Genomic DNA, 24,623 nt, shown 5'->3' on the forward strand with positions numbered 1-24,623 from the left:
TTACAGTCTTATTTTTTTAGATTTTTTTTAAGGTTTTTCTGCATAAATTACTAGTATACTTTACCTAAAAAAAGAATCGAACGATACTTACTATACCTTATCTTCGCGAAACCACAGGAGGCGGTTCCCGCAACAGGGGGGTTTATCATCATCCGATATCTCGACAACCTCGGGCTCCGGCTCCGGCTTATCGACCACATAAGGTTAGGCGTACGAGGGGGCTTCCACGAGACTAAATAAGAAGAGCATTAATATAGCCTTAGCACTGCGAAGCCTATTAGAAACTGGTCATACTGCCAGAAAATATACCAGATATCCCTGCCTTAAATACTGATTATGTCAAAAAATGACACAATCAGTATTTTTGAATATATGGTCGTATAACAGAGAAAAGATGAAAAGATGAAAATAGCGGTCAAGATAGTTGTAGAGATGTTTGATAAAGGCGGAGCTTAAAGCGGTCAGAAATAATATATGGCTTATGTCATTTTTTCGTGATTGCGGCTATTTGCTGCCGTAACACTGCCCAACGACGCCTAGAAGAGAAGCTCACCAGATATTTGAAGATCCTGGGTTTGGCGACCAACTTCTCAAGACACTGGATGGCAAACTGGCAACTATTGAGTCAAGCTGGAATGCACATTGCAGTCTCGATACTATCGTTACAATTGGCCTTCGCATTCTTTCTCTTTCGAAGGGTGCTCCCAGCGTTGAGCAGGTGGTATCTTTCTTATGTCGCTGCCGTGAAGTGGCGAGTAAGTGGTTCGAGCAACTAAATAAGATCTTTACCGCCTCGCTGGGTTGGAAAGCAAAGGATGTCAGCATTTGCTTCTTCGAATTGCAATTATCTGCCAGGCTACCTACGACGTCGAATGCAGGCACATGGCTGCGATGCTTCAGGATTCCCAGGATCTTTCCTGCCTCATCCGGTCCTCGGTCATTCTCCGGGAAACCCCACCGCCAGAATTGGACTCATTGCCATGCGATATTAGGGCTACCCTGATCAGTGTGGAGAAGGTTCGCCATAGGCTGGAGAAAAGGATGCTTGGTTTAATCACCAAAGACCCTTCAGGGAGGAATGATGCCATCCAAAAAAGTGGGAGCTCGTTGAAGATGACTGGAAGCTGGACCGAGAACTCCAAGGACAAGAGACGGCTACAAAAACACAGAGACAACAATCGAGGATGAAAAACAGGCTGTTCGTTAAAACCCCTTGACGGGTGAACTCCTGGTGGCTGGCTATCCACCAGGACGTTTTCCGAAGGAGGTTCTGGTAGAACCTTTGTACAAACGTCCTTGTGCCTCGGTAAGATGGCGCATGAACGCAGTGGTGAATGGTTATATACTGATATTCATCTATGCAGAGAACGATTCCTGTCGTGCCGTCCAAGGTTTTGGGCCCCCCTTATTTGTCCGCCTAAGAGATCCGCGATTACGATGTCAGTCACTATCTATTTATTGCTTTGGATATAGGTTATGCTCACCTTGGCGACAGGTTTATTTACAATAAGGGATGGCCAATTGTTACTGAAGGCGAAAAAGGATTCGCAAACTCTCCAGCTGATTCCTCATGATGTTATGCGTCCAGAACTCCCGACAAGCTTTTCAACAGACTTCTTTCAATGGTTTGACTTGGATAAGCGAGTCCCCGAGTTTCGCCCGCTCGACCAGCCATGGAATTCTTGCTCGCAAAACTGGCAGCTGTCATTCAGCCCTGATTCCTCACGGGGATCGCTGATGCGACAGGGCAATCGAATGCTAGTTGATATCGGGAGGGAGCTATTTCACAGCGTGGCTGAGGGTTTGCAGACTTTGGATGCAAAGGATCATACCCATGTCATACAAAACGGGTCTCCAGCACTCGAAGCGGAGATGACACGGCTTCGTCTGAAGTCTACTCTCGGCCAATATGGCTTGATGGAGTCAAAAGGACCTCAATGCTCGTATTGACAAAACTCAAAACATTGGATGCTTTTTATGGGCCGAAGAACAAGCTGGTTCTTCTTGAAGGAGACCTACTCAATCGGCGTGCAGAGATCGTGCTATATGGTCATCGTCATATCATCGAGAAAGAGAAACATTTCCAGATGGTCATTCATCTTGCTGATGAACCACGCTTGAAACATTTCCATTATTCGTTGGATGAGCACCTGCAGATACTCCGAGGACTTCCAGATATGCTCGGCTCTGTCTATCCAGCCTATCTGCCGGCAATTTTGACATTGCCACTTACTGACCCTGCTTTGGGTCATTCAGGGACCGAAGAGGCGTTCCGAATTCTGCGGCAAGCGTCTCTCAAATCCGGGTTTCCACTTGGCCCAGATTGCATTTTGGTTTTGTGTAAAATTGCAGCTCTCACACCATGCCGGGATTATTACCCAGGCTGAGTGGCTTGTGAGACAGGGTAATGCCGCGGGAGTATTTTGGGTGCGGTTAGAATTAGGCTCCGCTTCGCTTCTCTGAGAAAACCCTGCATCCTCAACTGTCTGCGTGGCTCAGTATGACATCTCGGTCCATTGTCCCTTCGGTATTGGCTACACCTCTGCTGCTCTTGAGCTCCATCCGAGTTGGCTTGGCTTGTCGTACGTTTCAGGGGAATCGGCTACATTAGAGGGTGTGCCGAGCCTCATCCGCTTTACAATGTATCATAGTGGCTATCTTCACGGGTCTTGGCTGGAGTGAGGCACATGTTGCATGAATGGAAATCATGGCAGGTCTTGCTACAGCGTTGCCATCGTTACAAGGGGTCAGTTATGTATTCCTGAGACTAAAGTACGAGACTAAAGTACGCACTTTGTTCTTCACTTGCTGCTAGTAGTACTATCGAATAATTATCCAGCAACGTCAGCTCCAAGGGTTGCCGCAATTCCTGTAAGTGGCCTATCCTCTCTTTGCGGCATTATCAGGCCTGCTCAAAATTGCTACGGACCTAGTGGGGACATTTCTGGCAGCCACGTTTCATCTGGTAGTGCTCTAAGTTCTTTTCTTAGATTACCTGGGTATGGCTACTTGGTACTGGTTGCTGGCCGGACAAACGACGGCTGGTTCTCGAGCTCGACTCCCAACACAATACGCCTCGTACTACGCTTTTGTAATGGCACTAATCTCGGCAGTCATTGCGGTTACCGGAACAGTATGGGGCTGTTTGCCGTTGCTGCAAGGAGTACTGTATTCCTCCAATCGTATCCGTACGACTTTCCCTGCCTATGCTAACCGAACCAGACCCAACTTTTAGTCATAACTACATGTATGAACCTGACACTATTGATCATATAATCGTGTAAATGGGACTGAGGCACGATGATTCCAGGTGCTTGTAAGGCTTTTCTGGAGGGCGAAATAGGGCCATAGTCAAAGGCATGATGAAACAAATGGATTTATTTATGACTTGGATTTTAATACAATGTTTTCACTTTATCTGGGAAGGCTACTTGAAGCCTCGGGTAGATCTGGATTATCAGACGTTTGGGAACCTTGCTAGGAGGGCCAATTCGCCCGCTGAAATGGCATTCCACTCTGTCAGGATTCCAAGAAGTCTCCGCCGAGATTCCTCCAACGCTTGTTCGAAGAAGTGCAGCCTAGCTAGCTGGTCGCCTTGCCGGCGCTTCAAGTGTTCTGCTTCATGAAAATATTGATCGTTATTAGTGCGCAGGTCATGGTTGGCATCTTCAAGTCGCTGGATATCGGCATGCTTGGAAACAAATGATTCTCACATGCGCCGATATAGACCCAACAGCCGTGCGCCCTGCGAAGCCAACTTTGGATCTTCTTGCTCCAGCTGCTGCAGGATCTGAAACACCGGCTGGAATGGGTCCTCGGCCGAGTTTCGATTCTCATGTTCGGTAGTCTGCAAAATAGGATGCTAAGTTTCTAGGACGATCGCAGTTCTGACAGCCATGAGCTCTATAGTGCTCTTACCTGTGCTATATTCTCCGCTCTATTGTGTGGCGTGTTATTCTCGTTCTCGACCTTGCCAGGTATGACGGATGGCGCCTCACGCTCTTCGGGTTGTTCCTTTGCGCCCACTATGCAGCTGGCCCCCATGGTCGGGCTGTTCTCGGCTTTCCTGTATTGGTTGAAGTCACTTATAGCCAGCGAGACTAAGAGGGACGGCAGAACTTGTCGAGCTTTTTCAGCCTGACCCAAAACTGGTGTGGCAGATGCTACCACTCGATCCGTGCCTGAAGTTGATCGATCGTAGTCATGTAGGGCTGAAAGGGCCGGCAGGACTGGAATGACCACCGGGACTGCATTGATCGAGTTGTTTCAAATTGATCCAAAAATGGTGTCGCTATCTATTTCCGCGGAAGGGAGAGGGGGGCAACTTCGAACAAGAATTTAGACTTGCACCTGTTCAGCAAAACTCTTGCCCATCCATCATCACCGGAGATAATTTACTGTCGTTGTCTGAATTCGGAAAGGAACTACAAATTCCATTTCTATAATTAACACTATAATATACCTAAAGCCTAGTAAGCACTTGGAGACATTGAATCACGTTGAAGTTAGCGTTTCTAGTGCCTATTACCCTTCTCGTGCAGAAGGTGGTAGTGGTATACTGTACCGTTTCAAACCTATCTCTTGGCGTCTAAAGCCGAGGAGGGGATGGTTCACGATCTGGGTTCCGAGGCGCTCCCAAGACTCTCATCAAACGACCTGCGCTCCCTTTCTTGAAACTGAATTGCCAAGGGCGAAATGTGGTAGGGAGCTGGAATTGCTCAACTGTCTGATTCGTTAGAAGCAATCTGTCACGGCCCTGGACAGCAAGGTCCAACGCCCGTACCTAGGTCCATCAGCGATAGTTAGTCAGGCAAAACAAAATCGAGCTTACTAAAAATTCGGGAAGTTCTAAGTTTAGGTTTCTAGTGGGGAGGGCGCTGTGTGGGTTGATATATCTCCCCTTTGCTATTTTTAGGTGAGCTTAGTTGTGGTCTGCTATGTTGATGTAGACGACAAGGCCATGGAATAAGGTGATTGCTCGTCAGGTGCGGCGTCCTCCTATTTTAAGAGCTTCCTACGTTCGGCAAGCAAACTGCAAATGACCCGGCATGGCAATATCCTATAAGTATTCATCCATTGTATACACATCCCTGCGCCTGAATTCAAGGGGTGTCACCTATCGATTCCTATCCTAGGCCGGCCGAGATCATCAACTACCTAACGACCAATCCGTCTTATATACAAGCAACCCAACGGGCTGAGTGACGCACCAGAAATATACCTCCAAAGTGAAGACCACGATGGGATTCAATTACGAGTATGATTATTCCTACACGGCGAAAATGCAGCAATTGAGGTCTAGAATCGCAGCCTGTTTAAATCTGAGCATGTGCATGGTGGTTTTTCGGTTTTCATGGAATATGGTGATGATGTATTACTTTTGTGAGATAGTGCTGCGAATGTTGCCGTTATGGTGGTGGTGGTGGTGGCGCTAATCAATGGTATGGGGATGTTCACGTTCCCCGTCCCTATCCTGAATTGGGTGCCAATGAACAGTAAGACATTACGTACGCAGAGGGGCCCACTAAACGCTATTATTAGGTAGCCTACCAGATCTAGCGAAGGTGGTAGCTCATGCCTGAAATACGCTGTTTTCTTTGTTAGGAATGCTAGATCATAAACGGCCAAGCCTGCCGATGTCTATATATGACATCGATTACTGCAACGGGACAGATTAAAGTGAGAACTCTGCTCCCCCGCCCATCTCACTCTACGGGTGCCTAGGTAGCTGGAGCGAGCTTTTGTCATGGATTCCGATCGCCATATTACACAGTCGGTTGGTCAGCATAGAGGGTAGATCTCTAGAACAGGCATACTGATGGGTGGCAGGCAGCCGAAGTATCTAATACAATTTCGGGGCTCGTAGTCACGCTAGTCCCTAGTCTACTGTTATGTGCCGTGACGGTTGGGTTGTTCCTCATTATCCGGCGGCATGCGCGTGCCGTCTACATGCCCCGGACTTTTTTTTCATCGTGGCCTCGACATTGCCGCATAAGTCGTCTAAGGGGTTTGATTCGCTTCATGTATGAAACCCCGGATACCGAGTTCCTGAAACAACATTCCATGGATGCATATTTGCTGCTGCGGTACTTGAAAGTGGTCATAGTGATACTGCTCGTTGGCGCCGGCTTGACCTGGCCAGTACTCATTCCCATGCATGTTGCCGGTCGGGGTGGGCGATCCCAGCTGGACATGCTGGGCATCTCCAACATTGCCGCGGCAGATTACTCGCTATACTACGCACATTGCTTCATCTCGTGGGCCTTCGTGGGTGAGCTCCCCCTACCCAGGAAACGCCCTCATCGACGGTCTAACGAGGTTTGCAGGTTTTATTTTTGCCATCATTACTCGTGAGAATCTATTTCTGATCCACCTTCGCCAGGGGATGTTCCGCTCTCCTACATATGCAGATCACATTTCGTCTCGTACCGTCCTCTTCCTGTCGGTCCCAAAAACATATACGGATCATCCCACGCGGATAAACGAGATGTTTGACATGACCACAGTCAGGAGAGTCTGGTTCGGCACGGATACAACGGCTCTGGAGAGCAAGGTAAAAGAGAGGCTCCGCATAGTTGAGAAGCTAGAAGCGGCAGAGGCACAGTCTAGGACGCAAGGCCAGCTGCCAATGCATCGGCCAAGGCCGATCGTGGGCCGAAAGGTGGAAAGCATGGAGTGGGCGTGGTCCGAACTTCGACGTCTGCAGCCGGAAATCAGGAAGCTGCAGTGTACCCATCGTCGGGAAAGGGCCAAACGGCTGCCCTCGATGTTTGTGGAATTCTCTCGGCTATCGGATGCATTGAATGCCTATCAAACTAGTAGGTGTATGGCCCGACGGGCACGGTCGCCTCCTTCCCTCCCACCATGTCGGCGCAGGCGCTGACCAGGAAATAGTCCGGTATCCCTTACCGCTACAAATGTGGCCACGGTATATTGGACTCCAGCCAAACCAGGTTGTTTGGAAGAATCTAGGGATCCGATGGTGGGCGCGGCCATTACGGTCTCTTGCTGCCGTGGGAATAAGCATTGCGATGATCACCTTCTGGGCCGTCCCGACTACCATTGTGAGCCTGGTCTCGAACCTCGCGTTTCTAGAGCGGGCAATCCCCTTTTTGACATTCCTTGATCGCGTCCCAGGGTGGCTTCGGGGGTCGGTGATAGGTCTCCTCCCCTCTATAGCTCTAGCGGCTTTACTCGCCGTGGTCCCGGTCATTTTTCGTCGTACGTGTCCACGTCGTGGCCAAAGCAATATGAAATGTGACGGCTAACAGGTTACTAGTGATGGCTCGGTGGAGCGGGGCACCGACTCTAGCGAGCGTTGAGCTAAGGACCCAGAACTGGTACTTCGCCTTTCAAACCACCCAGGTATTTCTAGTATTTATCCTGGCTACGTCCGCCTCGAGTGTGGTCGCGAGTATCCTGCGGGAACCCCAGGGCGTGGTGAAACTCCTCGCGCAAAACATCGTTCGGACGTCCAACTTCTACATCTCATACATTATACTACAGGGGCTTGCGTTCAGTCCTGGGGCGCTCCTTCAGATCACCAAACTCGCCAAGAATAAGATTTGGGACCGGTTCGTTAGCAAACGCCCCCGGCAGCTCTACCATCGGCTGTCTCAAATTGACGGTCTGCAATGGGGCACTATCTATCCCTGTATTTCTCTTCTTGTGGTTATCGGTATGTGTGCCCGAAACCTACTCTAGAGAGAAGCCTCTGTGGGTCCTCACACTCTCCCTAGGGATCGCGTATTCTTGTGTGGCACCGCTGGTTCTCGGTTTCGGGGCAATCGGGATGTCTCTGTTTTATTCTGCATATCGCTACAATGCGCTGTGTGTGCTGCACACGACTGTGGATACCAAGGGGCTTGGATTTGCCTGCGCCCTGCAGCATATTACGACAGGCTGCTACCTTCTGATCCTTTGCTTAATTGGCGTCTTCGCTATGGGTGCCACAGCGAACCCGGTCGCTCTGGGGCCGACCATCCTCATGCTGGTGTTCCTCGTAGTGGTAGCCGTCTACCACATTTCACTCAACACCGCAATCCGGCCCCTTCTCGCTGGTCTCGCGCCAGCCGGGGCGACCAGGCCAGTAATACCCTATTCCTTCAACCCCGCTGGCCGCTGCCAACCAGCCCAGATGTGCCCCTCCAGCGGCGAAGAACTCATGTGCGGTGGGTCCAACATGAACCTGGTCGAAAAGGATCTACCGCGGCCTCCAAAGTCCGGTCCACAGATGCTTTCCAACTGGTTCTCTCGTCTATCCTACTTTAGCCTCTCGGAGATCTACACCAGAGTCCCCTCTCTCAATTACGGCCCCCCGCATCTGTCTGAAATTGAAGCCGATACGTATTATTACCACCCATGCGTGACTTCGGAGATGCCCGATCTCCTACTTTTAGATGAAACCTGTGGCCAGGAAACAATATCTATACAACGTATCATCTTGACCCCAGGCCTAGAACACGAAAGGACCTTTGGCAGCAGAATAACTATCATGAAAAATAATTTGTAGTTGCGGTGGAATATAATCCACTCGCCCCGTGGGCCTACTCTTCTCTGGCCACGGGCCTTCATAGGTAGATTCTTCCGCCACTCGGAGTGCGATCTTGCCGGTGTAAGGGAATTTATGTATAATCCGTATGCTATGGATATGCAAGCGGGCTCGCCATGGCTCATCTTGTAGAGGAAAGGAAAATGGGACGCGCAAGGGTATCCTATGACATCGCCGAGCAGACGAAAGAACACCTCCCTCGTCCGCCAGTCGAGGGTAGGTGTGCTCAGGCCAAGGATTCAACCTAGCTGTCAATCTATTTATGTTGTGCTTTGATATGATAGGGATGCAAATGATATATATTACTAAACCGTACTGAGACCCGAGTGAGTCAAGGCCCCCAAAAAGGGGCTTGTGGTATCCATGCCGCACATAGCCATCGCTTCCTGCTGCTTCCATTCTGTAAAACTGTTTTATTAAGAAAAAAAAAAAAAAAAAAAAAGAACCAGGACAAAGAAAAACAAGTCATATTAAGTGCTGTTTGAATCAAAGTGTTTCAAAAATAAAAGAGCAATAACCTTGGAAAGTAGGTATCCATTGCTCCGCGTAGAGCACAGTCGATGAAGCCGGAGTAGCGTCACGGCTGCTTACAGGCAAGAACGATAAATTGATATTAAGTTCACTCGGACATGGTCTCCTCTATATCTTCCAGCCCTTGAGGACCCATGAATGGATCGTCGAACTCTTCCACTTCATATGGCCTGATGAGAGAAAGGTCATGATCGGTTTCAAGGACCGGGTATTCATCATGGATCACGACTGGGTCGTATCGACCGGCGTCCAGCGGTGGAGCGTTTACTGAAGATCTGTCCACCGAGGATGAAGACCCTGTAGCGGGTTGTGATAGTTTCATCGAGTCCCAAACAGAGCGGCCGACAGCCTCACTTTCACCCTTGCCCGGGTAGCCCTGCGCGGGGGGAGATAACACACTTGGAGTAGCCGCAGCACCTCTCTACCTCGTCCAGGCGCTGAATACAGGATAAGCAGCGTGGACCTTCCCGGCTGCCCTGACCACATTGGGTGTAGGAAGGTCTCATTGATACCCCAGAGGGTTGAGGCTGGGTCGTTCGTTTGGCCGATGACTTATGGTACAAATTCTGGTGCCCAATACAGTTGCTCCATTCCACAGGCTGGCTATTGAACGTCGAACCAGACACGGGGTAACGTGCTGCGCTTTGGGGATAGGGCCCTGGTCGCGGTCTTTTCGTGGGCAACTGCTCATTTATCGTCGACTTTCTCTTGGGTTGCCCGTTCCGCCCTGCAGGCCAGAACCTTTGCGCGAGGCTGGACGAATCGTCGGTGAAAATCCTAGCCAGGAGACTGTCAAGTTAGGACAAAGATGCCTGGCTGGACGATTTGAAGTGGGGATTTGTTCTACCTCTGAGCCATTTTCTTTTTGTTTTAGGTTAAAATAGATTCTTAAATCGCACCAAGGGGCTGGGACTGGTTGGAGAGCAAGAACCAGAGGGAACGCGCGAGGAAGAATAGAATGAAGTGAACGCAGGGGGTTGAGGGTGACCCTCGGGGTTTATATAGTGACAGATTGGGGCATTTTAGGGCTATTGTCATTTTCTTCGTAGGGCAGTATTCACTCCCGGTTCAGCTCGACCTCGGGAGCTCTGGGTGGATTGGGGACGCAATGGCTAGATTGCTTCGGGGGTTGACCTATGTCAGCACCTAGGATGGTTGATCAAGGCCCACCGGGGGATTTACATCGCCTGGCATAGATGACGACAAAGCAGGACCCAACAGAGGCCGAACCTACTACGAACTTGTGTCCTTCTGTTGCTTGTTGCCTTGTTCCTGACTCTTGTCCATATCTGCGTCGAATCACCATACACTCAGTGGCGAAGGGTATAGTGGCAACGTCTATCCACCTGTCAAAACAAAATCATTATCTTGATTGCAAACATTCCATTGGATCTGGACGATTCATTGTTTTGTAGGATGAAATATAGGGTGCGTGGTTGACTTTTATCTGGAATCATTTCCCCCATCGCGGTTCTATCCAAGCTGTACCCCGCCGAAAAGGAGTAGCCTTCTCAGAGAAAATATTAAGTAACAAGCTGTCTATTTGCTTTGTGTTGAAGTATCACTAGGACCTATACTGAGTATTGCCGTGGTGATTGATAGGCATACGTGACCAGGATCCTCCTGTATCACAGAATCAAATATCTTGGCCCGCGAGTTTAGAGACGTCATAGCATTCCCAACCAAAAAAAAAAAAAAAAAAAAAACCAAAAAGTTCGCGTATATTTCACTTGAAGGATGTTTCTTTATTGCAATAATTTTGATTGATCAAAGATATACATCTATGCCAAAGCCTAAGAAAATCGCCTATTTACCGTGTGGTTCTTTAAGTCGGTCGTCCCTATTGTATAACGAGGACGAGGGATTCGTTGCTTTGGTATTCTTCAACGTTCCACTTCGAGCGTCTCGTACAGAATATGTCTAAATACAGCCCTGGAGGCAGCCACTGCTGTCACATGCCGTCACCTTTTCGGAATAGGCGGGCCGGATGTTGGATCTCGATAGTCCTTGTGTATCTTCTCCTTTCTTGTATCTTCTTCTCTCTATCTTTGGAGGTCTCAATATCTGCTGTTCTCTGGATATAACATGATAACCGCTTCACTTATAAATAGGCGGCATGGGCGCTGCCCAATTTCCTTCTATAATGTATTCTTTCTTCTATTTTCTTTTCCCACCAAATTTCCTAAAACCTACAATCTCTGGGTGACATGGGATAGTCCCCGGAGGTGCTGGCGCTTTTAATTACTGGAAATCTGACCAGGCTCACTCGTGGAATCTTCCCTGACGTGCCTAGGGCGAGGGCTGCTTATCCTGATTCCTGCCTTATCCACGTTCCCGAGTATAAAGCGACCTGGGAGGGCCCGAGCTAGTCTGAAGGGATCATCTTCATCGATCTTCTTCGCACCTAGGCTGACTATAGAAAGGTTGAGATCAAGATAGTCGGCAAGCGCAAAGCAGATACTGGGTTTTCCTGTGCCAGGTAGTCCATGGAAGGGGCAGTATGGCAGTAAATCCCTGACGTAGACCCTCTGCCAAAATTAGTCAGCCGATATATTAACGTAATCCCCAAGCGAGCGAGCCACCCCAAAACATATAGTAAATGCGATAAAATACAATCTCAAATCTCAACATTTATTGTTTAAAAATTATATTTAGCTATATAACTCTATTATGTATATTTATCCTATTGTACTATATAAGTCTTAGCCCTATTAATATGGTGCTTGTGGAGAGATATATATATATTCAAATATTGTTAAAATTACAGTATATTTTTGTTGTAATTTAAATAGAAAATGATTTGAATTATCCGAGACTCACATATAATACTATCAAGGTACTAATAAATCTCTTCTCTTAATATCAAGAAGAAATAACATTTTGTTGTTGAGATAGACATTCATATTTACTCGCATTTACTATATGTTTTGAGGTGGCTCGCTCGCTTGGGGATTACGTTAACTAACGTTAGTTACGTTACCGCTTGAGATACCGCTTACCTTTACCACAGTAAATAGTTAGACTGGGTCTGATTTTAATCTCATCTTACTACTTCTTATCCCTGAAAGTTACTAATAATTCATATAAAAAGTAAAAGGGCAAAACGTATCGAACATGTAAGTAGGTTTCTTTTTCTTGAATCTCGCTTTTGTACTGTAACAAATTTGCATGCGCTACTCAAATTATAACTGCGTAAACTACACTAATTCAATCCCGACATACCCTTCCCATCTTGCTTGTGGTGCCCACATCCAACAATACGTGGGTTAAGTGGATCTTGGTGGTGGAGAGTGAGAAGGGGCCGCTAAGACCCCTCGATCAATACGATGATGTTAAGTCATGGTAAGGTTTGCGCCTCTTACTAGAACCGACGTTGTATATTTGCATTGACATTTATGAAGCCTGTCTCATTGGCTCCTGTTTCCGAGTCCAAACCAATCACACAAGCAGCGGTCGCAAGCAGTGGGATGGTTAGTAAATGGAAATAATTTGGATAAGTTTCGTCACTGCTAAGGAGTGACTGTGCCGCCTGGAGCAGACGTATAATGATTAGTTGACAACGAAAGCAGCCGAAAGGCGGATTGAGCTCTGTGAGGGGTGACTGTGCCGCCAGCTGAAGACTGCGTTATACCCGAGCTGTACCATGAACGTTAGTATATCGCAGCAAATCATTCCCCTTGATAAGTCGAAAATATGCGTGTCACTAAAATGGTTCATGACGCGTCAAGATGTTGTCAGACATGCAATACAATATTCTTCTTGCTTGATTTTCACCATATGGAATAGGATAGACACATGGTTCAGACATTTATTTTTATTTATTGGAGAAAAACAGCAAATAGTATATCATCGAGTGCATAACCGTCGTGCACGAACCAGGTAGCCCTAGACAGTGCAAGAAGCGATGGTCGATATCTCAATTTCCTTAACTCTTTTGAACGTCCCTTCGACATGGGACTCTTTCAAACGCCGTATTCATTACTCACCTTTAAACACCCTCATTATTGCCGACTATTAAACACGACACGCCTTCTATTACATTTGTATCATACTAGCAGCCTATTTCTTCCGTTCTACAACTATACAAATGCCCTGTAGCTCATAGTTATTGCGGAATGGGCCATTTATAATAACATCTAGTAATATAATTGAGTGTTCGAGCCTCGAGTTTGTAAACATTGGGATGGGGCAGGAAGGTAGAAGTGACCTAGTTGTCTTGGCTAATAATCGGCTCAGGTCAATAAAATAACCACTATTTTACAATACAGACCAGTTTGAATGTCCGTTGTTATTGTGGTAGCCACTTCGAAACCTCGATCACCGACTTCTTGGTAAGTCCTCACGTCACTCTATGCAATGATGCAATGGCTCGTTGAATGGCAGACTCCCCATGCTATTTAGAGATGATGTGTTCCATTTCTGCCTGTCAGCTTAGCTCACAAACATCACTAACCTGCCTCATGACTCCTACTGTTATTTAAAAGGGGTTGGCGAGACAAAGGATTCCGAGTTGCTGATTTTTCCAGCCTGAAACCTCTGTCGATGATAATTTTGCTCATTGTTGGGGCTAGCAACTTTTCTACCGCGGCAGCCATCTCGTATCTCTAATGATACCGTTCAGGTATAGTATATTAGTTTCCTCTATATACCTAGTCTTTGTGCTCACATATCCCTATATATGTAGAAAATATCTTCTCCGTTACACCTCAATGTATGGGATGCGCCTAATTTTCAGGGAGCTCGCGCCCGGACGATATTCACTGATCCAATTTTCACGCGAAAGATATCCAACTTCCAAATCTGCCGCAGCTTCAAGCTCAATCGTACCCTATGGGGGTAGGAGCAACTGGACACCTCCATGACCAATAACCGCAGCGATGGGTATCCTGACAAAGATCAGTTTTCCGTCAAGAGCTCGTCTTGCGCTGTTTTCTGGCAGAGCTACTATGCCTCCAATTGAAGCACATGGTGCCATAATACGCCTCCTTTACATGTAATCGTTTATGGTACAACCCGGGTTTGCTGAATTGAAGAACGCTACATTTAATAGTACGATTAGAATTGAATATCCGGGCTATTCATGATAAATCAAAAATATATGCCAGAAATCACAGTACTAAGAAATTTTTAAAAACTGCGACGCAGCTTTTTGGGGCTAGATTACATTCAGTCAATATCATTCCCAATACAATGTAACATGTTAATTCTTTCGCGAGGCAGCTGGTCAAATGATGACAGCCAAGTTTATATGGCCATTACGTACACGTGGTCAAATATCGAAACCCTTAACGTAGGCTGTGTTTTTTTTTTTTTTTTTTTTGTCCCCTTTTTTTTTGATAGAAGGATACAGACTTCTGTAGCGATGATTGAGCTGAGTGCCTGGGCAATTTATTCTTCTAGACTTTTGACCCCATCGCCGACGTCCCAGTAGTCCTCTCGGAAAGTTTCGACGAAGAGGCTGCCCGAAAGAAGAAAGGATGGGACTGAGAGAATTATGGCTTAAAGCGACCTTTAATACAACTGGGTGCTGTATTATACCTTTTGTCTCCATTGTTTTTGTTTTTCACTCCAGCTATTGTCTGATCGTGCAAGACAACTCCAATTTCCCTATGAATACCTGATTATTTGACATGTGAAGATCCCAAAAATACCTCCAGCAAACTTCGATTTAAACTTCACTTTCAGAAAAGAAACTTGTTTGCTCTGGAATCAGTCAGTTGAACCCGAATAACTGTATATTATGAGCTAGATCAAGATTGCGTACCCTCGTTGATCTCGAACCTAGAAATCAAACTTAGGCAGAGAACCCTCTAGGTAGTGCTCATGGATAGCATGGATAGTGCTTACCGGCCACTCACACAAGCCTGCTTATCAAAGACTGTCCGCTTTTTGATCATAAGTACAGTAGAATTCGAAATCAGTTTTAACTTCACACTCTTGCGACTTGATTCGCGAACCCTAATCTGAAACACGCTTGTTCATATTTGGAATAGTGGTAGATCCGTGATTTCCAAGAATAGACATTGTATTTTACATGACGAAGGTGGGACCCTGTCTTGTGTATCCTACTCGTAAATGCCATACAATGGTAATTCTCTGCCATATCACCCACCCCAAGCAGGAGGCATCTTCACCAGACTATCTCTCTAGAATGTCATAATCGACCTCACAAAATGGCTCCGAGACTTCCACCAGCCAAGCTGCATCTCATCCGCGACATGATAGAGAGCCAGTCACTTGGCACATCTAAAATGGCTGAAGAAGCAGAATGCAGCCAGGCTACGATTATAAATATTCGCGCAAACTTGCGGCAATTTGGAAGTGTGCATGCACCCCCAACTCGAATAGGACGGAAACGGACTGTAACACCACTGATGATCGAAGCCCTCTGCGAACACCTGTCTGAAAAGCCCGGATTATACCTCGATGAGATGGCTGTTTTCCTCTGGGATGAATTCCGCACCCTAGTCACAACCTCCAGCATCAGACGAGCCCTTGTTGCCAACGGTTGGTCTAAAAAGAGCACTCGGCAGCAAGCGAGGGAGCGGAATGCCGATTTGCGAGAATGGTACCTGCATAATTTATCGGATTTTCAGTCGTATCAGCTGGTTTACGTAGATGAATCCGGATGTGATAAAAGGGTTGGGTTCAGGCGCACAGGCTGGTCACCACTTGGTGTGTCCCCTATGCAAGTATCACAATTTCACCGCGACCAGCGATATCAGATACTGCCTGCGTATTCCCAGGATGGAATCGTTTTCTCGCGTATCTTCCGCGGGTCCACAGATGCCACCGTGTTCGAGGACTTCATAGCGCAGCTTCTTCAGCACTGCGGAAGATGGCCCGAACCTAAATCCGTTCTGGTTATGGACAACGCCTCGTTTCATCACTCAGAGCGAATAACACAGATGTGTGTGGATGCAGGGGTAAAATTGGTCTATCTGCCACCCTACTCGCCGGACTTGAATCCGATTGAAGAGTTTTTCGCTGAGCTCAAAGCCTTTATTAAACGCAACTGGGGCTATTATGAAGTAGACCCCGATCAAGGCTTTGATGCCTTTCTTGGGTGGTGTATTGATGTGGTCGGTGCAAAAGAAGAGAGTGCTAGAGGTCATTTTCGGCACGCAGGCTTGAAAATCGAAGAGGCCTCAGAAAATTGCTAGGTACAGTACAGTTCAATTGAATGAAGACAAATTTCACACGCGCCTTCATGTTGTAATGACTATTTGTCATGGGGTCACTCACTAAACCAAGGGTCATCAAGAACTTGTTTCGCTGACGCTCTTGCAGACGGCTCAAAATGCAATAATCTTCCAACGATTCGTCCTAGCCTCACTATGTCCTCTCGTGTGAGATCGGGACTCAGCGGGCTATCAAAGTATACTTCTTCCAGCCATTCCTGCAAGTTGGGCCCGGTGCTTTCTGTGGCCATGACGTCCCCTGTGTTCATCGTATTCCATTCATGTTGCCATCTTTCAGGTAGTTCATCAGTTGCCATCTCTCGCATTTGGCCAACAAGGATTGCGGGCGTTATTAAGAATGCGTCGAAAGGTGGCTGGCCCACGAACAGTTCAAAGAGCTGCCAACCTATTAGCTTGGGTTTTTATGTAACTAATCAGTCCAGATTATGTGATCGGATGTCCTACGCGCCCGGGAAAATGATGACGTGGCAACAACCTGCATACAACAGCCAATAACATGGTTTAAAAAAAAGCCCAGTAACTTCCCGGCGGCAAATGATTGGTCGCTGGTACACGACCAAAATATATATCGACAAGATCACACCACTGATTGGTACACAATGTCAGATCTAAAAAAAAACCTCTAAAAAGTCCACCTAAATCAAGGTACCCAATGACAAGCTACGTACGATATTTGCCAGGCCAGCTAAGACGCTACGCATTTATAGGCCCAGCGGAAAGAAAATTAGGCCGACTCACTCCACCGCCTATGTGTAGGTCCTGATGATTGTGCTTCGGTCTCGGTCGGCTCAGAGACGCTGAACTATCAACAAACGCCTAATGTGATTGCTCCTGCATGGCTCCTGCAAATGCAGCCCAGCTATTGGCCAATACCTGCAAGCAGCTCGTAAGGATACGTAGCCACATTGAAATCTCAGCCAACAGCGGTAAACTCAGGCATACTATTGGTTCTCGGCAACTTTGCTCCTTACGGACACAAATCTGGTTTGTCTGCTTATAAAGTATCATTCATGCTCTTTGTTCGACAGGAGATATCTATACATCCGAAACACAAGATTCTGAACTACGCGAGTCTTACCGTAGGGGCAATATCCACTTCCGTTGCCCCCTCATCGAAGCAGTATCATACCATCACAAATTCGATCAAACAGACCCGCGGAAGCCTTCGTGTTCCAGGGGCTGAACCTCTTAATTATTCCGTCGATCGCGCTGCCCCTTTAGCCCGCAACTATTATAACCAAGGACGAAGTAAGTTATCTTTTCGAATGGTGTTTAGAGCTGTAGAACAGACCATTGATTCTATAAATACAGATTGTCTCCTCTTCGAGCCGCCTTCCCTTTCAAGACTACGTCTCTCGCATCACGATCCGCTTTGTGTGAAGGTCCTCTCTGCGATATTCAATATTAACCGACTTCCTTCACTCTCACGCGATGTGTGAATGGGCTTGCAAGACATACGCAGCTTGTACGCGTGTTCCTAAACACATGAATCGAGATCACATTATCTTTTGTACACCCGCAAGAAGCACTGCAAATGTCCCATGCGTACCTCCCTCAGGGTTTCTGAGAGACCTCCCGTTGGTTCTCGATGCGCAAGACACGAATATAGCGGGATCCTGTCCTCCCTGTGCTGGTACAACACCGACTAATTCCTCTGACTAGAGTGGTTGCCTTCCCCCCAATCCAGAGAAGCAGATCGTTGGTGAACCTGCTTGCGAGCTACCTCTCCGAGATCCTGAAATGTACTAAATACAGTTAGCTTAGTTAGGTTATAGAAGAGGGTAACGCACAATGGATCAATTCCTGAGACTTTGAAGACTTCGAGGTCTAAATTGCTAAGATCGACATTTGGATGTGTTTTGCAGTGGAGATCGAGAACAAGATATAACCGAGAAGATCGAGGATCACTGCATATATGTGTATAGTAGTCTTCTCGGGGGGTTGAATACCTCGCCATGTAAAGAAAGCGTTGATGATTGCTGTAGGCTTTTGAAAAGGTTGTTCGCGATATGGAAGGACTATCCGCACCGGAGTAGCCTGACTCATTTCGTCCCAAGTGTAAGAAGAGTTGCTGATGTCGCTTGTAAAGGTTCCTCGAAGATTCTGAATCACAGACAGGCATAGACAGAGACAGAGACAGAGACAGAGACAGAGAGAGAGGGAGGGAGAGGGACGGAGAGAATTGAGGCCTCACGTGTAGATTACGTAATCGCGCAACAGCCATTGTCAAGCTATCTTGGCTTGTTAAGGGGTGGAGGCGATGTCGATCACGTGACGCCGGCTTCCAACCCCCCCCGCCGCCTGGAACGAGCGCTGCCCCTCCTTTCTCTATCCAATAGCGGTAAATAGGATGGTGGTCGATTCGATTTTATGCCATCCACCCCATTCTTTTTAACCTTCCCGGTTGGCTACGCACTCCAGATTTTGGATACTTAGAGAACCGGTAGTTATTCTATATATTAAGTGCAATAGGAAGTTGTTATCTTCCAGAAATCTTACCATTGCAGGAATCCATCGCACACGAGCCATACCGATCTCACTCCGCATGCTACAGCTTTGTTTGCAACGGAGGAACAATTCAAAAACAACAAGGCTCAAACAGCTCATATCTACCACGATGAACAGGGACAGTATACTGGTCATATTCTATATCAGGAAAGAGGAAACAAGTCGTCGGATGAATGAAGCATTTAGGTTGATGCTTGGAATACATGTACTGCCAGTACTGGTGGCAACGTTACGTTGAGAATGAGGAATACAGTATCTATGAGAGTTCGGACCGCCGCCTAGAGTACTGGGGCTTATTTTTTGTATCTCCCATTCTGTGTAAATTTGATGCATATAGTGCAGTACATATTTACAGGGCCGTCAGATGTATTCTGAGGGAATTCGCAGGAAAGCTAAGCCTAAATACTTGAGTCACCAACAAGGTATAACCTCAACTAACAAGCGAAGGCCAACACGACCGAAGAAGAGGTCTATATGGCGCCGGGACTTTGGAGCTTCTTCTAGAACAAATTTAGCAGTGAATGTCATGCAATTCTGCCAGCTTTTCTGAACCCGTAGTTACACAGTGTCACCTCACATTGCTGCGGAAACCGTAAACTACTCAGTATTCTGATGGCCATCCCCACAATATCAGTGTAACCCAGCCCCACCTCTGGTGGAGATCCGGCCCAAGTCTGTCAAAAACGCTGTAGTAATGGTACGTGGAAATGATGGGTAAAAAGTTCAACGAATTCAGCTACTGTTTTTCCTGGCTTAAATTATAGTATTACTGTAGCCTCTAAACAACAATTCCAACTACACAAATCAACACTCGTGAAACCAGTAGTATGTTAATTGAACCTGCGGTCAACAGCCTATGCTAAATTAAATCTCCTAAACGCCATGTGCTCCAACGCCAAAGCAGGTAGTTGCTAAATTATGTCATAAATAGGGATTGCTTTCTTCACATTCTCGACCCAGCGCCGAATGTCTTCTACGAACCGTCGAGCAATACCTATCTTTATGCCCTTTCCGATAAAGAATTCCGGGCCTTGATCCTTGTAGACCTGCTCAAGATCAAGACCATTGTCGATCATCATGTCACAGATCTCTCGAAATGCAGCCTTGAGAGTGTCATCAGTGACATTTGACACCTGCCATTCACCATAATCCTTGACCGCTTCATCCCTAGGTCCAGGGATCTCAAGCGGGCCTAGAGATTGCATGGACTGGAAGTCAGCAGAAACCTGTGCAGCCGCAGAGGTGGAAGACTGCGAGGGCAGGACATTGATGTTGATGGCAGGATAGGGTGCTCCATTTCCTGTCATATGTCCTCCTTTGCGATTGTTCTTTTCCTGTCTTCGTTGCTCTTCCATATATAAATCTTCGCATACTCTTTCTGGCACATCCTTGTGCCCGTCTAACACCCCACCTTTTTCGACGTGGATAACGAGCCGCTTGAGATGATGAGTCCTTAGTTGGTAATGCTTTTTCCCGATTGGACCCACCCAACAATATGGGCCTAATAGGCAAGTCGAGGATGCGCATCGCATCAGGTTGTAGACGCTGCGCCAGGTAGGTCTCTCTCCAGAAGCATCCTGCTCAGCATCAATCTGAGCGGCTCTCTCATCGAGCATTCTCTTCGTAACAGAGGCTTTTCCTCTTTTCTCCCCTTTCCGACCGGCGGCTGGAGGAGAGTAACGATCGTCTACGTAATTGAAACTTATCTTCAACGTAAGCTCTTTACCCCGGGAGAATAGACCTGACCACATCCGAAGCTGCTTCTCGATGGCGGTCCAAATGATCTCGGTATCATCAAATCGTTTAGTCAAATTGCGCTGGGTTCGGTCGTTCACTGAAACGACAATCGCAGTGTCATCAGCTCTCACCTGACGATGACGGGCAATTTTTCGTCGAAGAACTTTCTCTAATTTCTTCTCCAAGAACAGCTGCCAAAAGGCACTAGGGGCCAAAACAAGATCTTCCTCCGTGTCCTTTGATACCTCTCGATTGTTGACTGTAACAAGCCACTCTATACGGTAGTGTATACAGGTCGGCGGGTCCTTGTCGTATACTCTTCCTTCTTCCCATTCAGACAACTGGAGCAGCCTAAGAATATCCGACTGTGACTGATCTTCTAGCACAACAGAGGGGGAAGGACTGTAGTTGAACCGTGTTGCATTGGGACTACCGCAATATCCAGGTGTTGGAGCGTACTGTGCGTTGTTTTCCCATGTTGCAGGATCTTCGGGATGAGGGATGCAATCGTCATGATATGGGCTCTGTGTCATCTCTACAGCACGATGGCAGTCCTGGGAGGGTCCATGTCAGCTTCCCCAAGTACCGGATTTGCTTAGGACTTGGTAACGAATGAGAACCGCAGTAGATAGCAGAAGTCAGAGCTATAGAGAAACAAGTTGCGTACCAGGATAAGTTCTCTATGGCGTCACTACAGCCTTCTTTTGGATGCAAAAGAGTGTGGGCGAAGGCTGCGCTTAACAAATAGCCCAAGCAAGATATGAGAGAATGAAAGAAGATCTTGCCAGATTGTTAGGATTCTCTTTTGTTTGATCTGTTTGCACGATGGATTCCATCGGTTTCTGCAAGAAATTACGGTACTATAACAATGACTCATTGTGGTTACCAGTGAATACAATACAGCCCTACATGGATTAACAGGGGAAGAGCTAAAATTAGATTAGCGTGTCTCCACTTAGGGTCCGGGACATAAAAAGTCAGAGTTTAGAGTTAAAACTGATTTCGAATTCTACTGTACCCTCAGCACGGGTTCCTTGTCATAAACAGCATCTGCATCCCCTCGTGCATTCATACATTGCCTACCGCATGCACCAGGACGTCCCCTGTGCACATATATTCCCCTAGGACACACGTACACTTTTTTGGCTCCCCATTTAGGGTAGTACATGACTCCTGTATCTGTGGATAGTGTTGTAGGACATGGAGTTCCTTCAAATTCTTCAACTGAATACTCTTCAGTTAGTGCATAGAGATACTGTTTGTTCTCCAGCCACTCTTGGAGCCTAGCAATTTGGAAATACCTTGCTTCTTCAAGAAGGGCAAGATATAACGCGTTGTCGTGTCCTTTGTTGGTATCGTAAAAGATAGGAAGCACGCCACGCCGGAGATAGCGTAGGATATGTTCAAATAAAGTTGGATCAGCGTCGATGAAGTAAGAGCCGTCGGCAAGTGCATTGTCCCAACGTCCGGATAGTAGAGAGGCGAAGAAACCGCTCTCACGTGTGAGCGTTTCACGGGTAGTGACAAACCGGCGCTCCCCTATCTGTAGAGGTATCTGCCTGGTTTGGACAAAAAGGGAACTTCGGGACTGGCCGTCATCATTGGACATATTGAAGTTATTGCGTGACCTAATCTTAGTAGCTGATTAATAAATCGCAAGCAACGATTACGACACTTTGCAAGAGTGAGGTGACAAACTATTATGTATACGTACAGCCACAAAGGTAACTGCGAGGACAACAGTAAGGCAGAAATAAAATCATGAACAACCAAAGTGTATGCTACTATTATGACGTAATGCTCCAGCAGTTAAATAGTCTCCCGCGGTGAAGCCCGCAGGCGGTCAGGGAGAAAGAGGGACCTATTACGAAGAGGGGCTAAACCTAATTAATTGGTAAATGTGAGCGCCAACTGTAATGAGCTGACTCTGCGGATGGTGTCATCAATATGTAGGTCACCGCACTAAAGAGTAAATCACACCCCCGCCCCCTACCATATTTATCATGGCTAATATCATCAAAACAGACGATATCTTTATCCTGCTTTACCCCTTTTCTCCTATAGTAATATTCTTACCATTCATATTATATCGACTGCCAATTCCACTACCAATTCCACTATGCCTACTAACCCCCCCCCCTCGCGCCACTGTTATACACGCGATCAACGGCTTATTATCCTTCTATCATAAAGGGATGAATGGTCTTATCGACGAATTGCCTCCCATATGCGTATTTCGCTTAATTAAGTGAGACATACATGCTATCAAGGCTATGCTGCGTCTCAAAAAAGACAAGGCCTCTATCAAAAACTCACTGTGGAAGATACCAAAAAAGCAATTATGCTACTTGAAGCTTTGACAATCGAGTCAAAAATTGGGTGGAACTAGCAAAAGACCTCGGTTTTGACGTTTGTGGAAACCCTTCGTCGTACACTTCAAAAAAAAAACAGTTTATTAAAAACGTCCTTCCCTAAAAAGAACGTCTCTTTGTAAAGACGAAGCTCGCCAAAGACGACTTAAATGAGCTATACAACATCGGCATTGGGCCTATGATGACTAGGTAAAGATTATATAGACCGATGAGTCTTTCTTTTACCCCAAGCTGCGACCGCAAACCTAATGTGGTTGGAAATGACCAAGGGATCGATCATTCTACCGCTGTTTGGATGGAACCTCAGAGGTCAAAGAGGTTGGTTGTTCTGGGTCAATTTTGCAGGATAACGTGAGGTCCTTTATTTTATTTAAATTTTTTTTTTTCGGAGAAGAAATGGGAAATATCAATACTGAGTCATATCGATAAGATTATAACCACGATTGGATGGTTTTTCAATGTGACTACAGCTGGGACCACCATTACTCGAAACCTCAGACCACCATTAAGGTCACGTGTCGGTCACGTGTAGACCCGTAACCGTTTTGGGACTAGTTCTAATGGGGGTCCCACCTCTCAGATTCTCCACTTAGCTTACCTTACCTTACTACCTCCCCCCATATTTCCAAGTCCACGAATACAGTGTTTTTACCTGTTTTCTTACCTCTCTAAACCTACTTCTTAACTAGGAAGTATCCAGTTCCCTTTCCCCCGAATCCTCGATCAACAAGCGGTAGCAAGATGGCGAAAGTCAAGAAAAACGTGAGTTAACTAGTTCTGAACTTATTCTGGGACTTCAAAACTGAGAGATTCGCAGCTCAACTTCCAACGTTACCTCGACCTCAAGAAGGAAGACCTAGATCTCCCTTCCCTTGAAGAAGATGTTAGTTAACTAGTTGTGAATTATTTTAGGGCTTCGAAACTGAGAGATATTACAGACAAAGGGGTACTACACTGTTGAGGTCGGGGAACGTTATTGTCGGGTGGAGGACTGCGTCAACGACGTAAGTTCTTACTTTTCTTTCACTTTTCTTTATTCTAAACTAGTTACTAACTACTCCTAGACTCTCTTCACCTCCACCAACAACCTTCGCAAGCACATCCTGAAGCAGCATCCTGAGGTGCTTCTGACTGGCGAGGAATCGGGTGGTCGCCCTACGCAGACCGAGGAAGCTCGCGCTATCAGTAAGTGTGTAGATACCGATTAAATTAACTAGTTCTTGACTAGTTAATTTAATCGGGTTTTTTAATATTTCCTTTATTATTCTATGTTTATAGAACTATTTACTAACTAGTTTATAGAGTTCTACAACGACATCATGAAGGCCTACGACGATCGCGAGGCAGAGAAGGAGGAGGTTTTGCCTGATCTTCCCCTCAAGAATGATGGATCGGTAAATATTGTCCTATATCAGTTTCTAACTAGTTCTTTTGCTAATATTTTTAGGTGAATATTACCAAAATGCGTCGCGCTATCCGGGCTATGAAACTTCCTGTGCCTTGCGAGGTCTGCAAGGACAACGACCAGCCTAAGCGTAAGTACTCTAAAATATTGTAAACAAAAGAGGTTCAACTAGGTACTAACTAGTTTAGTCTGCTGCCACGACGACGTCAAGGACACTTGCGAACACTTTGATATGTTCGTCGACCCTCGCGATCAGGAGGATGATGGGGATGAGGCTTAGAGCAAGGAGCTAGTTTGTAACTAGTTTTCCTAGTGGT

The 24,623-nt window shown here is 46.6% G+C and overlaps 7 protein-coding genes across 7 annotated transcripts; 4 read left to right on the plus strand and 3 right to left on the minus strand.

Moving 5' to 3' along the window:
• Nucleotides 1-556: 556 nt before the first annotated feature.
• NUU61_001564 (uncharacterized protein) lies at nt 557-1,188 on the plus strand (the record flags this gene model as incomplete). The annotated part of the gene is made up of 2 exons (XM_056652146.1): nt 557-817; nt 856-1,188. Coding segments are annotated over 2 exons (594 nt in total), but the record flags the coding sequence as incomplete, so codon positions are not given.
• Nucleotides 1,189-3,709: 2,521 nt separating this feature from the next.
• Nucleotides 3,710-4,044, minus strand: NUU61_001565 (uncharacterized protein; the record flags this gene model as incomplete). Its single annotated transcript, XM_056652147.1, has 2 exons — nt 3,710-3,847; nt 3,919-4,044. The coding sequence occupies 2 exons, from the start codon at nt 4,042-4,044 to the stop codon at nt 3,710-3,712; spliced, it is 264 nt and encodes an 87-aa protein (XP_056515414.1).
• Nucleotides 4,045-6,021: 1,977 nt separating this feature from the next.
• NUU61_001566 (uncharacterized protein) lies at nt 6,022-8,512 on the plus strand (the record flags this gene model as incomplete). The annotated part of the gene is made up of 5 exons (XM_056652148.1): nt 6,022-6,271; nt 6,327-6,818; nt 6,895-7,221; nt 7,280-7,678; nt 7,740-8,512. 5 exons carry the CDS (start codon nt 6,022-6,024, stop codon nt 8,510-8,512), a joined length of 2,241 nt encoding a protein of 746 aa, XP_056515415.1.
• Nucleotides 8,513-9,170: 658 nt separating this feature from the next.
• NUU61_001567 (uncharacterized protein) lies at nt 9,171-9,568 on the minus strand (the record flags this gene model as incomplete). Its single annotated transcript, XM_056652149.1, has 2 exons — nt 9,171-9,458; nt 9,482-9,568. The coding sequence occupies 2 exons, from the start codon at nt 9,566-9,568 to the stop codon at nt 9,171-9,173; spliced, it is 375 nt and encodes a 124-aa protein (XP_056515416.1).
• Nucleotides 9,569-15,255: 5,687 nt separating this feature from the next.
• NUU61_001568 (uncharacterized protein) lies at nt 15,256-16,245 on the plus strand (the record flags this gene model as incomplete). The annotated part of the gene is made up of 1 exon (XM_056652150.1): nt 15,256-16,245. The coding sequence occupies one exon, from the start codon at nt 15,256-15,258 to the stop codon at nt 16,243-16,245; it is 990 nt and encodes a 329-aa protein (XP_056515417.1).
• A 3,458-nt stretch (nt 16,246-19,703) lies between these two features.
• On the minus strand, nt 19,704-21,062 carry NUU61_001569 (uncharacterized protein; the record flags this gene model as incomplete). Its single annotated transcript, XM_056652151.1, has 1 exon — nt 19,704-21,062. The coding sequence occupies one exon, from the start codon at nt 21,060-21,062 to the stop codon at nt 19,704-19,706; it is 1,359 nt and encodes a 452-aa protein (XP_056515418.1).
• Nucleotides 21,063-23,642: 2,580 nt separating this feature from the next.
• On the plus strand, nt 23,643-24,586 carry NUU61_001570 (uncharacterized protein; the record flags this gene model as incomplete). The annotated part of the gene is made up of 7 exons (XM_056652152.1): nt 23,643-23,663; nt 23,719-23,784; nt 23,840-23,905; nt 23,966-24,086; nt 24,204-24,295; nt 24,349-24,436; nt 24,495-24,586. 7 exons carry the CDS (start codon nt 23,643-23,645, stop codon nt 24,584-24,586), a joined length of 546 nt encoding a protein of 181 aa, XP_056515419.1.
• Nucleotides 24,587-24,623: the final 37 nt, after the last annotated feature.

The sequence above is a fragment of the Penicillium alfredii genome (genome assembly GCF_028826965.1).
Source record: "Penicillium alfredii strain IBT 34128 chromosome Unknown utg000002l_segment0_segment0, whole genome shotgun sequence".
NCBI classification, from domain to species: Eukaryota; Fungi; Ascomycota; class Eurotiomycetes; order Eurotiales; family Aspergillaceae; genus Penicillium; species Penicillium alfredii.